This window comes from Thermobia domestica, chromosome 4, assembly GCF_964235325.1.
Source record: "Thermobia domestica chromosome 4, izTheDome1.hap1.1, whole genome shotgun sequence".
NCBI classification, from domain to species: Eukaryota; Metazoa; Arthropoda; class Insecta; order Zygentoma; family Lepismatidae; genus Thermobia; species Thermobia domestica.
Genome location: NC_137457.1, coordinates 226459226 through 226474926, shown reverse-complemented (window position 1 = coordinate 226474926; position 15701 = coordinate 226459226). Strand labels below are relative to the sequence as shown.

General features: G+C 35.0%; 1 protein-coding gene across 1 annotated transcript in view; it reads right to left on the bottom strand.

Annotated features, from left to right (window-relative positions):
- LOC145683884 (cubilin-like) overlaps positions 1 to 15701 on the bottom strand; it is a 1291374-nt gene that overhangs the window by 1173864 nt on the left and 101809 nt on the right. Inside the window, exon 2 of the mRNA XM_081755522.1 lies at positions 3408 to 3550. Within this exon, the coding sequence (XP_081611648.1) occupies positions 3408 to 3514 (107 nt within the window). The 5' untranslated portion in view covers positions 3515 to 3550. The remainder of the gene's footprint in view (positions 1 to 3407; positions 3551 to 15701) is intronic.

Below are 15701 nucleotides of genomic sequence, written 5' to 3'. Positions count from 1 at the left end.
TGAGTAGGATTAAAGATAGAGCTTATGAGAATAAGTTTTTTTTCTTTAAATGTTTTTATGTAATGCTTGCTTCTCGTAACAAAGTATATCTACAAAAAGACTCGCAACATCGGAGTTACCAATGGAACATACTATATGAAAGTAGAATCCATTTCGGTATCACTGTAAGTACGATGGACAGGGATGCCAACTCGTGGGGAAAATCCCATAATGTTGGAATTTTTTAGATTAATTTTTTGAATAGGGATACAGGCAGGGCCACCAAAACTACCACTACATTAGATTTAAATGTTTAAGTTTCTAAATGCCTTTAGACTATCTGTGGTGTGAATGAGGAATATTACTTTGTTCAGTGAGTCCTCTTCCTTCAACCTTTAGAAAATCAACAAATTATTGCTTTTGCAAAACTAAGCTTTCTCTTAAGCCTCAAACGGAGACGACAGCAGAAAGTTTCGGAGAATGATGATCTTTCAGTGCTAGGTTCTCTTTCTAGACAGTGTATATTTACAGCGAAGGGAGTGCATTTGCTCCGGTGCACCCACCCTAAATCCGGCCCTGGATACAGGGAATTTTTGTCAAAATTGGCAGCATATATGAAATTTATCATAGGTTTATTTCAACAACGCTAACAAAATTCTCCATGAGCATTAAGTAAGATAATAATGCTTGACTAAACGCGAAACCAGTGTTGTCAAATTTTATTATTTGAAAGTGCATGTTAATGTGAAAGTGATTTATACAGGAATTCGTGAATCTCAAAAACCCAAGCAACAAGAAACGTAAATTGTACTCGGAATTTTAAGAAAATCATGAACGAGTAAAGTAAATTACCACACAAGAAATAGCCAATTTCTAAAACTTCTCACACGAAATAACTAGATAATGAAGTTTATCTTGTATCATTATGTTCAGTAGAACATTATGGCACAAAAACGTGATGAAGATACTAAATTCTTACAACAAAATGTTCGTGTTTTCATCAACAATTTCAATAGTCTCTTTTAATTAAGGAAAACACTCATTAAAACTCAAATATCAAACAGTAAGTAAAGTGTAGTAGTTTTAATTTTCATATTTTACAAATTTTGAAAATTTTGTAATTAGTATGGTGCGTGGGAAATTTATGATCAAACTTGGAATTTCTGCCTTTCAAGATGGAATTTTATAAGATTCCAGTTTGACATCACTGAGGGGGGATGGCTTGAGCTGAGTTAGCGCCCTGCCTACGCTATTGATGCAGATTAATCATCAACTTCATTACTCTCTTTTATCTAACTGGATGCGCACAATTGCTATTGTATTAACCTACTATATGCATAACAGTGCCTGAAAATTACTTTTTCTTCGATTTTTCTCCATTTTTTCATATCTAAAAATGAAGTCAAACAAATAGGCTTCCTAAAATAGCTTCTTCTTTTCTTGTGAATAGTTTATTGGTATAACTAGTGATGTGAGGTGGAAAATTTTCCGCGGAAAATTTTCCATTTCCGGAAATTTTCCGGAAAATTTTCCGTTCTAAAAAAAATATCAGTAATGAAGTAACAATACTTCGGCAATCATAAAATTGGTTGAATTCATGTACAGAAATGTAAAAAAAAGTGAAAAATCGTTTAAAGAATCTGAAAATTTTCATGGCTCAGACAATTTTCAGTACTATGTAGGAACAAGTTAAACAACTTTTCCTGAATCGAAATATTTTCTGTCTTATATGGAAAAATTGAAGAAGTAGAGAAAAACACTATGTAAATTTTTACATCCCAACTTGAAATATTAGAAAATTTTCTGGTTCCCGTAATCTAATTGGAAAATTATAAATTGTCGCTGTCTAATTTTCCTCTACAGGAATTGTATATCTCAATGTGCAGTTAAATATAGTGGAAAATTTTCCACCTAACATCACTATACATAATATCCAAAACTGCCCGGATTATGAAAAGTTTTTTCATATGTTTCTACATCGTGATGAAAATTTTCCGATTCATGAAAATTCCTTACATTTGTTTCTACAGAGCAATACAACTTTCTGATTCACAAAAAGTTGTTTTACTTTTTGCTTTAAAATTATGAAAATTTTCCGACTTATAAAAAGTTCTTCAATTTTTGCATACAAGACACAAAATATTTCGATTTATGAAACATTGTTTCACTTGTTCCTACCTAGTACTGAAAATTGTGTGAGCCATGAAAATTTTCAGATTCTTTAAACAATCTTTCAATTTTAAACATTTTTATACATGATTTCAATCAATTTTATGAATACTGAGGAATTGTTACTTGATCATTGATATTTGTTAAGAACGGAAAATTTTCCGGAAAAATATAGAAGAAAATTTTCCACCTCACATCACGGCTAAACAATATAGGAATACATGGAGTATGTTTTTATGAATCGGAAAATTTTCCTTTTCAAAATTTTGCGGAAAATTTTCATCGCTGTACAGGACAGACAATTCTTCGATTCATGAAAAATTGTTTCACTTGTTCCTACATAGTACAAAAAATTGTCTGAGCCATGAAAATTTTCAGATTCTTTAAATGATCTTTCAATTTTTAACATTTCTATACATAAATTCAATCAATTTTTTGAATACTGAGGAATTGTTACTTGATCATTGATATTTGTTAAGAACGGAAAATTTTCCGGAAAAATATAGAAGAAAATTTTCCACCTCACATCACGGCTAAACAATATAGGAATACATGGAGTATGTTTTTATGAATCGGAAAATTTTCCTTTTCAAAATTTTGCGGAAAATTTTCATCGCTGTACAGGACAGACGATTCTTCGATTCATGAAAAATTGTTTCACTTGTTCCTACATAGTACAGAAAATTGTCTGAGCCATGAAAATTTTCAGATTCTTTAAATGATCTTTCAATTTTTAACATTTCTATACATAAATTCAATCAATTTTATGAATACTGAGGAATTGTTACTTGATCACTGATATTTGTTAAGAACGGAAAATTTTCCGGAAAAATATAGAAGAAAATTTTCCGCCTCACATCACGGCTAAACAACAATATAGGAATACGTGGAGTATGTTTTTATGAATCGGAAAATTTTCCGGAAAATTTTCATCACTGGGTATAACCTGTGATTCTTGTAATTCTACAATCCGTAATTATAATTTTGCACCATGTCAAAACCCATGTTCAACTACAAATAATAATAATATATGTAATATATATGTAGCATATGCATAGTGGGTAACTAATGTTTTCACATTTTGAAACAAGAATTTCGGTTCCCTTTTAATATGTAAAAGTCTGTCCCCCTGAAAATGTTACGGACCTCTCCAAAAAAGAAATGCATGGTAAACCCCTGGTTGCTCGAAACAATTTATTCCGTGGAAAGTATTAGATCTATGTATAACATTTGAACGCTGAACACACTGATAAACTTACTGAGATCCATAGGGCATATCAGCAATGCACAAGTGTAGTAGACATAACAAACTTAGGAGCCTTATAAATGTCAACTTCGTAACTTGTAAAGTAATTACTACCGTCATGATGGAATAGATGTTACATCGGTCAGTGATGAGTTCCTGAAATGAAAGAAAAAAAACATCTTAAGATTCACACTATCAACTGACATGACAGCTCGGCTAGCAGAAAATTCAAAAAAGGAGAAGTCGTTGTCTTAACATTGCCAGAATAACATCGTAAACTTCCAAAGGCACTTCCTATAAATAAAACTAAATACGCTCTAATAAACATAAAGAAAAAAATCTGCCTTGAGAGCTATGGTATACATTAAATAAACTCTCATGTGTATATATCTATAAGATAAGAGAAAAGCGATAAACACACATTTTTTATAGTGGTAAAAGTTACGTCCGCTGCCACACCGATGCAGGAGATAATTGTTATTCTGCTGGAATAAATATTTATTTATTTATGTACGGTACGATAAAATATACATTATTAACAAGTACCCTATATCTATTGTTTGATTCCTCTTGATAGTGAGAAACGTGGTTTACTACTTGTAAATTAGCTGGAACTGTAAGAAAAATGAATTATGTAATTTTGCACGGTTATTAGTGAAATATTCTAACTATATATAAAACTACATGAACTGACATAAAATAAAGTGGTACTTCCGGTTAACATGGAAAGGTGAAATTAGCATGATTGTAGCTTTTCAGTACTAACACAGGAAAACTGCCAAAATTGAATATTTTTAATTTTTAGGGGTCTGAAGGGGGGATGAAGAAATTCCCCGTCTTATTTAAACGGGCTTTTTTGTACTTTTAAAATCATATGTTAGATACTTACAATTGGAATAAAAACTTAAAATTCTGTATGATTGTACGTTTTCGTTAGCTGTACCTATATAAATCAATAAAAATAAAATAAAATCAACTTTAGAGTGGCTTTATAGGGAACTGAAAAATCTTCCCCATGTTATTTATATAGGACATCTTCCACACCCCAAAATTATTGGGCACTTCCTGTAGGACTACAATGATTAAATTTGGCATGATTGTAGCTTTTCGGGACAAACCCACAGGAAGATTGACAAAAGTCAGTATTTTTTTTAATTTTTAGGGAGTCTAAAGGGAGAATGAAGAAATTCCCCGTCTTATTTAAACGGGCTTTTTTGGACTTTTAAACTCATATGTTAGATACTTACAATTGGAATAAAAACTTGAAATTCGGTATACCTGTACGTTTCCATTAGCGTTAACTATGTAAATCACCAAAAATATAAATTTCCAACCGTAGAGTGGTTTTATGGGAACTGAAAAATCTTTCCCATGTTCTATAGAACATCTACCTCCAAAATGTTTAGGTACTTCTGGCAGGATAAGAATGATGAAATTTTGCATGATTGTAGCCATCCCGAACTGAATCACAGGAATATTGCCAAAGGTGCATATTTTTAGTTTCTAAGGGGTATAAAGGGGGAATGAAGTAATGGGTATTTTCTTGAGATACAACATCTTATATTTTAGATAGTTGTAATACGAAAAGAAACTTGAAATTTAGTAGAGTTGTAGGTATAAGAGGTGCGAGACCTACGCCGAGCAAACGCACGGATCTGGGGACGGAAACCCCAGTTAGCCAAAGGCTAGTTAATTTATAAAATAACAAATCGCTAGAACATTTTTTTGAGAAAACTGAGAGAAGGGAATGTCCCACAAATTCTCGCTCAAATCTGATTGCCACATAGTACATCTGATAGAAATCACGAGAAATGAAAATGAACAAAATTTAAGGTGCTATGGATCAGAAGGATAAGAAGTACGGATCTTCAACATTTGAATATCCAAAAAAATTATATCATGGAATTAAGTACGTTCAAAGTAAATATCTTGAAAACCATTAAAGCAATCGAAACAAAAGGTGCACAAAAATAATGAGAACAAAATGTCGTGTCGAAACAGTGTTGCGATAGATGAAGCAGAGATACCAACTCAACATAAAGCATTTCGTTTGAAATAACACCACACACAAATGTGCACAGATTTAAAATTCACTCTTACCACTGAACATAATACTGAAGTTTAGTGGTACAGCGTTGCACACTATTGGAACTACGTGTGCTGAAATTATCTGATACGTAGCAACAGAGGGTAATAGAGGAATGCATTAGAAAAAAGTGAGGTATCTGAGTAATGTGCCATCACAGTTTAGGTATTATAATTTTTAGGACCAATACTTTTCGCACATACCGTGCGTTGTAAATTTTTAACACATACTTTTTTGGCCTATGTGTTAAATTCGTTTGTTCTTTATTTAAACCAAAATTGACGCAGGAGCTTCAGAATAATTTCTTTGTTTATATAGTATTTCATTGTAATTTCTGTATATAGTCATTTCAAATGGATGATTTTGGAAATTTTACATCTTAATGCGATAAAAGAAACATAGGTCAGTAATAGGACGGCATTTTCTGAAATTGTCCACCAATCTGATATTTGTTAGAATAATTTGGACCCGCTTCGTCCCTCAGATGCCCATATCCTCCCAAAATTCGAGTTCATCCAGTTTTCACTATTTTTCATTCGTTTTGTATTTTCCGCCGCCAAAATTCCTCTGCTCTGATTGGGAACTATATTTCGCTTTAGAACATACACCGTGCCTTCACCTTGTTATGCTTTGGACACGCCTGAAGTTAGACAACGTTAATTCGGCTCTTGGAAAATTCGGAATCTCGACGGTAAAAAGCAGTAGAATTCAGGTAATAATGTACAAATTAGTTAAATAAACGTTTCAGAAGTAATAGGGAACCCTGAACTGTTAAATTCTGCAGTGAAATTAGTCTAAAAATCTAAAATAAGGAATTCAGCTCAGCAGACGCCATATTGGTGAATACCGATAGACAAGGACAGGATTCATTGTGCAGTGCATCAATTTTTTAGATTTTAAGTGATCTTTTGAACTAAGTTTTGACGTTTAGAATATCCCTTTTACCCTTCCAAAGCTAACTAGGGTGCGGTAGCCTGTCCGAGTATAGTTTTGTGTACGTAGTACATGTGATTTTTCTATTATCATGGCAGTATGTGTAGGTTTGTTTGTAGTTGAGTTAATTACTATTATGTCAGTGTAAACATTAACAGGGAGTTCCATTCATTCCTAAATTGACAATAGCATCCAAAGGAAATGTGTTAAATAATTTCATAACGGTTCTCTTCCCCTCAGGAAAGGGACCTTCTTTAGTTAATAGTTTTAATATGTCCCTCCCGAGGCATTGATATAATTTTGTAATTGGGAAAAAAGGATTAGTTTGATAGAAGTGTCACCTGGCTCTGATCCTCGTTCCTCCCTTCTCACTTCCCAAGCCGGTTTAGAATGGCGAAATTTGTGATTTGTTAGGTATATGCATAGTTAATTTGTGTAATATATATAATATATATATATTAGTATGTGTAGTTTTCTTATTTGATTTGTCACGGTGGCTCAGTGGTAGAGCGTTCACCTCTGGTGCTTGGGGTCCCGGGTTCGATCCCAGCCCCCGCCAAGTGAACTTTGTGGTGGACAAACACCGTGTGCGTGGGTTTTCTCGGGGTTCTCCCGTTTCCTCCCACTTTCTTCATTCCACCATTTCATTCATTTCTCATAATCACCGTCTCCTTTAGCCTAACCGGCATAACCGTGGGACGTAAAACTCAGAGATTTCATTTCATTTCATTTTCTTATTTGATTTGTGATATGACATGCATATATGTAATTTTGTATGTTGTTAGTAGCAGTGATGTGTGTGTGTGTGTGTGTGCATGTATAATTAATCTATTTAAGGACTATATATTGTTGCTTATTAATTATTCATCTCTTTTGGTCCGTTGTAATAAGTACATTGATCCATAATGCAAACTTATAGTAATTCCGTATCGTTATCTTATGGTATATAACGCATAGTTAGCTTTCACTATATTACAAACCGTGTTTGGGAGTGCAAAGTTTATTTTCATATTGCAACGCCATCTAGCGTTCGGTGAGGAACTAGTTTTTTGTTTTGTTTCCCCGAGACTTAAGAAACTAGTTAACTCAAAAATTACCCTTTTTCCGTGATTATTGAGGCACATATAGCAGTTGTGATCCATACGAATAGATACATAGATGAATTAAATTACCAACTAACTGCTCTGAAAAGCACAATATGTTATATAGTCTTGTAATTAAATAATTAATAAAAAAGAACTTTACGTTTATTCTTAAACTGAATTTTGCCTACATTACACTATTCTGTCGTCAGATTGCAATTTCAAATTTTCTCACTCCGTTAAGCTCTGTGGAAATCCTGCTCAGGACATAGACTAGCTTATGAGCTTGGAGATATATTTATTTTAGGCCACATATTTAGTAGGCCATCTCTTTCGGCATATGAAGATATATATTTGGCTCTAAAGTTGACGATTGTCATATAAAATTCGACAATTTATCTTTGTAATTTTAGCGTCCTAGCTTATTTCCTTTGGCGCGCCGCTGTTTCCTCTTCTCTATCTGTCTCTCTATTCTCTTTCCTAAGAATTTTTAACCTCCCTCACAAGTTTTTAACTTGACAATTTTTACCATTTAACACATCATTTGAACCTGAATTTCTGACTGAGATGTTGCGAGACACAATTCGTGTAAGTATTCATTTATGTCTAATATCGAGGGACCGTTTCCACTGCAATTTGACCCGCCGCAATGGCGAGCGATAGTCCCGTATATAATCCAACTTTGCTTTGGTCTCTTTTATCATTGTCCATTTGAAATTCTCCGTTGTACTATTCGTTATTTCTACTTCTGTTTCTATTAATCACCATAGAGATGAATGCTGTGTAGATGTTTGGGCCCATAAGTCTTATTAACATTTTTAAGAGTTCATTATTAGGATAGTAAATTGTAAAAATATATTTATAATATCTGTCTTTACGTGCCTGCCTTGCACATTGAATGTCCACTCTTTTGAAATTGTTTGAGAATATAAATCTTCAGCATTATGCGCTGTTAATTAGTTGTTATATTGTCGGATTTTCTTGTGTGAAGTGTTGCAACCTTAGAATTTTATTAATCGGGGTCAGTGATTTGAAGGATTAAATTATGATTGAATTTATGTATGTTGAAATATAAATACGTGTCGAATATAAATGTGATATTGAAGACGCATAATATTGAATTACGTGGATAAATATGTGTAAAGGGTCTTGGTGCCTACCCCGAACGGTTGTTGGTTGCCATAATTTCGGAAAATTCGACAAATATAAAATGTAAATTTAAAGTATACCGCCCCATGTTAGACATTATCTTCAATCTTTGTAATGGGGTTAATTAATATATGTGAATATTAACATAATCTGTTGTTATACTAACTGCATGTGGCATAAAATTAAGGCAGGTCATCGTAATCCTAATTTATAATCAAATTTACCCTCAAGTCCATAAACCTGAAATCGTCCTGTACAGTTACATTTCAATTTCATTCATCATATACGAATTCTCGAATCTGAACAGTTTTCCACATCAGTAATTGTGGTCTTGATACAAAAGCAAAATCTCTTTGAACCTAAAAAAAATCGTTTTTCTCTACATTGTGTTATTATAAATATAGATGTGTGCATCTAATGTGATACAAGGTGATAGTGATTTAAAAGTAAATGGACGAGATAATAAATGGAATGAAAAATGAGTGACGTAGTCACTGTGTAATTAGTGACAAAACTTTGTTTACTAATTTCGGAAATTGAACAAATGCATAAACAAATAAGTTTACGAACTGAATATGTGTTACTCACAATCTATTAATATCATTTCATGTGTGCATACCTAAATAAAGTGAAATTAAGTACATGGACACCAAAGAGTGCTTACGAACGCGTGACATAAAAGGTCAACTGAAAGCACGGGAAAGGACTCGTTTAGTCATCTTTTTAAGTTTCTTTCTTTTCTTTCATATGAGATATGGACTCGCTTAACCATCATCTTAAGTTCTTTTTCCTTTCATATGAGATATAATAGAATGTTACTAAATTTTCCACTTTAGTTTTATTTTATCAAAATTTAAACTATTTTGTGTTTCTCCTTCTTTAATTCTCCTGTCAATATCAAAATCCAAGATTCTATGTGTAATGAGACTTGCATGTTCTTAACATTTTGCGTTTAATTTCTCAATAGATTTAATAAATGTTAACCAACTGTAGTTAGATTATAGTTTCTTTTAAACTGATTTACATATATCAATCTTTTGTCCTGTATGTATGCGTGCGTGCGTGAACGAATGACAAATTTAGCTTTAAGTGGTAGCGTTTAATCTTGATATACGACGATAGTGTGTACAATGTGTGTGTAATACTACATTGTATGTGTAGTGGTACGTGGCCGAGATCATGTTAGATAACTAACTCTAAATTATTCTAAATCGGCTCTGAAAGGAAAGCCGAAATAACAGAATGAGCCAGCATAACGACAGTTTCTTCAAGAATTTCAGGAACTTTGATTTGCGGAAAATATGTAAATTACTTTGATTTTTTTCTTGACTTACTCAACTGTGTGTTCGATCTCCACTGGAAATTCAGCTACTGGATAAAGGTTATTCAACATCTGGAAATAGCAGACAAACGATTAAATTAATACTTATCGTCACCTGGGCTGGGTCAAGGTGACTCCCACTCGTGCAGTTGCCTGTATCCGGGTCAGTGTAGTATGAGGGAACATGTGTCTCTTCAGAATAAATTCAAAATTGATTCTCAAATAATAAAATTCGGGTATGAATCACCTTTTTAAGTACTATTCAAGTTCCTTTACCATATTCTCATCTTTATCCAGTAATTTATCATTTCTAGTTCCTTCTTTCTTTCTTTTCTTCTTCTTTCCTTCTACTTTCTTCTTGACTTCTTCATTTTTCCTTTTCCTATTTCTAATAAAACTGAAGAGGGGTCGTGACTGGGAGTTGTCGCTATAGACAGTCATTAAATTCATTTTATGTTTCTGTTCGGAAGTCCGATATAAATTAACCAGTAACAAAACATACGCATAGAGCGACAATTCTGAAATTAATTTATTTATTTAATTTATTTTATAAATTATCCGATTGAAGATGAAGTTCAAATATAGCGACTTCCCGTTTCCCAGTCACGACGATCTATTTCAGAAATTGGCGACTGTGACTTGGATAGTTACCATGGAAACGGTTCTTTTCCATGGCAACGGATCTGGAATTATTTGTTGAGAACCAAAAGTTGACGTCGAGCACATCTTGAGTTAGTCATAAGAATGTAAATGGTAGGACTTCTTTATTGAGTATGATTATAGTTGTTGGCTGTTCTGTTGTTTCTGTTTTCTTATGTACGAAAGGGAAAAGGAATAAGTGTTAAGTTTTAGGAAAACTAAATTTCAGACGTTGGAAGCTGATCAAGAATGGTGTAAAATGGGAGTTCCCTACTTTATGAATAGTATTTGGTTTACAAATTTTGTCTTGTTAGTTTGTAAGTATTTGGTATATATATATATATATATATATATATATATATATATATATATATATATATATGTGTGTGTGTGTGTGTGTGTGTGTGTGTGTGTGTGTGTGTGTGTGTGTGTTGTACTTTGAAACTATGGCAACGAACAGTAAAACAGCCGTGACACAGAGCGATACAGAAGTCCCATGTACACAATGTACATTGAATGAAAGGGATAGAAAAACCCGCGTCTCACGTAGACAGGTAAGATTTAGCGGTTGTGAGACAAAATGGATCCATTTCACCTGCACTGATTTGGATGATACATTCGAAAATGAAGAAAGAATCAGGAACAGGGAAATAGTTAAAGATTGTAACGAATGTGCCGAGAAAATAAACCAGTTTCGTGACCTGATGGATGTCTCGACACTGAAAGAAACCGAACATCCTGATTCCGATGGGGAACGCGGGTATTCTACTACAAAAAATAGAGGCCAGATATCTCCCGCGGACATATCTGACCTCGAAAACAATTAAAAGAACAGTAATCACATCGATGATTTTTCATATCATGTAAATAGTGATAAAACTGTAGTAGAGCAAATGTAGAATATCCCACCTAACAATAATGCAATTCTCCTTGCAATAAAAGAAATGCTGCAAGATGCGAAACGAGATAATCAACAAATGCTGCAAGATGCGAAACGAGATAATCAACAAATGCTGCAAGATGCGGAACGAGATAATCAACAAATCCTGCATAACATGAATCAAAATCTGCTACAAAAAATGGAACAGAATAATCAAAAATTAAACGAAAAATGTATCTAAAATTCAGTAGTATGGAGCAAAAGCTTGATATCTCGAAGCGAGAAACTGAAGCTCGATTCGAAGTATTAAGCCATAAAATTGATGATATGTACTCACACTTTGCTTTTTCAATAAGTAAATTGGAGGAGGAAATGTCTGTGGAGACCGATCGGGTGAGGTATGAAACTCAACAGAATATAGATTATTTAAAACAAGAAACGGAAACTAAGGGAGCTACTGTTAATAGAAAATTTGAAAAAAAAATAGATGTTAAATTTCGGCAGGTAGATGAGAAATTTGTGCAACAGCAGGCTGAGATTGTAAAATTGAACTTAACATTAAGTAATTTATCAATGGAAACAAAACTGGATACAGTGAATAAGATAGTTGGTGAAATACAAGAGGAAGTAACTAACCTTCAGAGTCAGATCGGTAAATCTAGTCGAAATAATAAGTTGGATATTTCCTATCCCTTCACCGGTAACAGTGTACAATAGATAACATCCGATGACGAAAATAAAGTTAGCTTTGAAAAAGAAAATAGGGTGTTGGCTGATGTATTGGATATAGCAATGCATTATCCCATGCAACAGTCAAGTTCGAAACCATGGTCGGGTTGTTTTAATACGCTGACTCAGTCGAGCGTCGTGACTACCACAGTCATTAGTGTGAATGCCCCATCGTTATGTTGCGGTACTAAATTACATGATGTATTACCGGGTGAGGGAGGAATGTGTAGTACTGGATTCTCGGTTGCAGGTGCAGTTGGTCCGGGGGTGGGAGTGAATGTGGTTGACACTACACATAAAGTCCCTTCCAGATATCCGGGAATGTTTAGTACACCGACAACGTCGTCCATGGCAAATCCCGTGAAACCTCCCTTGTTTTCATAATAGCGCTCTGGTTCCTTTGAGCTCTTTTCATGCTCCTTTAAGCACGAGCTCTAAAGTATTACTGCGGGACATTGAACGTTTCCCGACCTTTGACGGGAATATCACCAATGGTTTACCCCGTGTCTTCTTACGAAGACTACAACAGTACTTAGACATGTATAAGCTGACTGACGGTGAACTACTTCAAATCGTGGAAAAGTGCTTGGATGCGGCCTCAAGTGCATTGTTTGCCTCGATCAAATACTGAATCTGACGTTACATAGATTTTCTGATGCTATTCAAAGAAGGATACTGCAATGAGCACATTGAACGGCTCCAGAAGCGCAATCTACAGTCGCTGAGTTATGATAGTTCTAAGTACGGGTTCCTTTTGGACTGTGTTTGGATAATCATAGAATTGTGTTATCAAATTGCAGAAAATCCTTCTAAGGCCGAACTAGTGGACATCATAGTGAATGCTCTTCCCCATAATGAGTCACGGGTAATAGCATCCCACCTTTGTCAAACCGTTACGGAAGTTACGTCGCGACTAGCTGCTCCGTGAGAAAGAAGTCAGTTGCTATCCGAAGAGATATTTTGCCCGGCAAGCCAAAGTTGCCATTAAAAATAAAGCGACGACAAGTTGCCAAACAGACTTTCTGAGCTATACCCTGACTGGATCCCCGTATCCTAGTGGGTACGGCTCAGAAACTAACAATAACAATGGCCGGCGATTATAACGGAATCAACTCATGTTTAACAATCGCCGGGGTTATCGTCCCTATAATCGCACCAATAGGGAATCGAACCCAAATAGAGATGATACACAGGCGCAAAAGGAACCAGGCATTGTCCACTCCGTCTTCTTTTCGCAGTCATGAACATTGCCGCACTGAATGGCTATCTCACTCCCAGGGCAAACCAAATAAAAAGACAAGACAAGATTATCTCAAGAAGCTAGGAAAATCTCTGCCAAGGCCCTACATTATGCAGCGCGCAACGCAATCAAATCTCTCATATGAAACTTGGCTTCTTGCAGCAAGATTTTCTGACATCCAGGTGGACAGGCAAGCTTCTCCGGAGACAGGAAAATGGGGAAGATGCCACAGATGCAAAGACAGCAAAACTAAATACTACTGCACAGTTTGTAAAGCATGGCTATGTTTGAGCCACGCGAAAATGATGTGTAATGAATGCTATAAAAACTTAAAAACTTTACCCCTTGACATTCAGAATATTTCAACATAGGTGGTGCCTTAGGTTATGTTAAATAAACTTGTAAGTGTCCTGTACAATACTGTATTACTTAACTATAACAACATTTAAGCAAGTATTCTTTAAGTATTCTTTTCTTATATAACTTTTTACGAAACCTCATGTAATTTACTAAAAAAATATGTAAACAATTACTAATATTTTTTAAAAAATAAGCGAAAACCCCAGTTTTGAGCTTAACCCTTTCCGGATCCTGGCATTTTGGGTTATTTTTTAGACTTTCAGTCAAGCAGCTACTGCATCGTCACTATATATCCTAGGATCATGGTTCATACCTCATTCTCTTCAGAATAGAGCAGGATTTCAAATGGTATCACTTCCATGCCCATACCATATACCAGGAGAGGGAAAATTGATGTCAAAGGGAAAATTTTCATGGGAAAATTCTTTTTGTCCAACTTTGGGCCCCCCTGGCCCCCTCCTGTGTGAACGTAGAGACCTCCAAAAAATCTGATGAATAGTACTTGGTAAACTAAATGTGTGTACCAAATTTCAAGTTTCTATCTTGAATAGTAAGGGCGGGGGAAATTTTATCAGGAATTCCCACCATGCCCAAAACGACCGCAAAACACCATGATCTCAGGGAAAAAATTTCCTGAGACATCGCTAATTACCCTAGGGTCATGTTTCGCCCATCATTCTCTTCAGAACAGAACTGCCTTTCAGACGGTATGACTCACGTGTCTCTATCATGTATGTAAAGGGGGAAAACCCCGAAGAAAGGGATTTTTGGGTCTAAAAATCCCTTTTTTCAACTTTTGCCCCTCTGGACCCCCCTGTTTTTACGCAGAAATCGGAAGAAATCTTCTGGTAAATACTACTCGGCGGACTGAATGTTTGTGCAAAATTTCAATCTTCTACGTGAAAAAATAGGCCCTTCAGAAAAAAATTTCCTACCATGTTCCACTTTTACCCTATACAGAAGTATATTTGGATAAAAATTCACTGAGACGGCCCTAATTACCCTAGAATAATAATTCGACCGTCGTTCTCTTCAGAATGGAACTGCCTTTCAGACGGTATGACTCACGTGGTTCTATCATGTATGTAAGGCGGGAAAATGACGAAAAACGTGATTTTGGGGGTAAAAAATCCCTTTTTTTACCCCTTTGCCCCTCTGATTCCCCCTGTTTTAACACTGACATCGGAACAAAAAATCTGGTAAATACTACTCGGTAGACTGAATGTTTGTGCAAAATTTCAATCTTCTACGTTCAAAAATAAGCCCGCCAAAAAATATATATACCGACAATGCCCCATTTTTCCCTATATAGGAGTATATTTTTTAAAAATTCCCTGATACATCCTTAATTAGCCTAGGATAATAATTCGACCGTCGTTCTCTTCAGAATGGAACTACCTTTCAGACGGGATGACTCACGTGGTTCTATCATGTATGTAAGGCGGGAAAATGACGAAAAACGGGATTTTGGAGGTAAAAAATCCCTTTTTTTACCCCTTTGCCCCTCTGATTCCCCCCTGTTTTAGAACTGACATCGGAACAAAAAATCTGGTAAATACTACTCGGTGGAATGAATGTTTGTGCAAAACTTCAATCTTCTACGTAGAAAAATAAGCCCGCCAAAAAATATTGAACATAGGCTTAGAAAATGAGAAAATAAATTTTTGACTTATGACGTCATCACCTCCTATGTCTGGACGCTGGACGGTCTGAAACCATACGTAATGTCTTCTACAAGGCCTCTGGACTTGGAAAACAAAAAAAACCGGACAAAAAAGCTCAAATAGAAGAGAAATAACGCAATGTACCATGAAAAACGCGTATGGTACAAAACTGCACCATAGGATCCCCAAAGGGTTAAATGCTTTTTTACGTTTCAGAAATACCT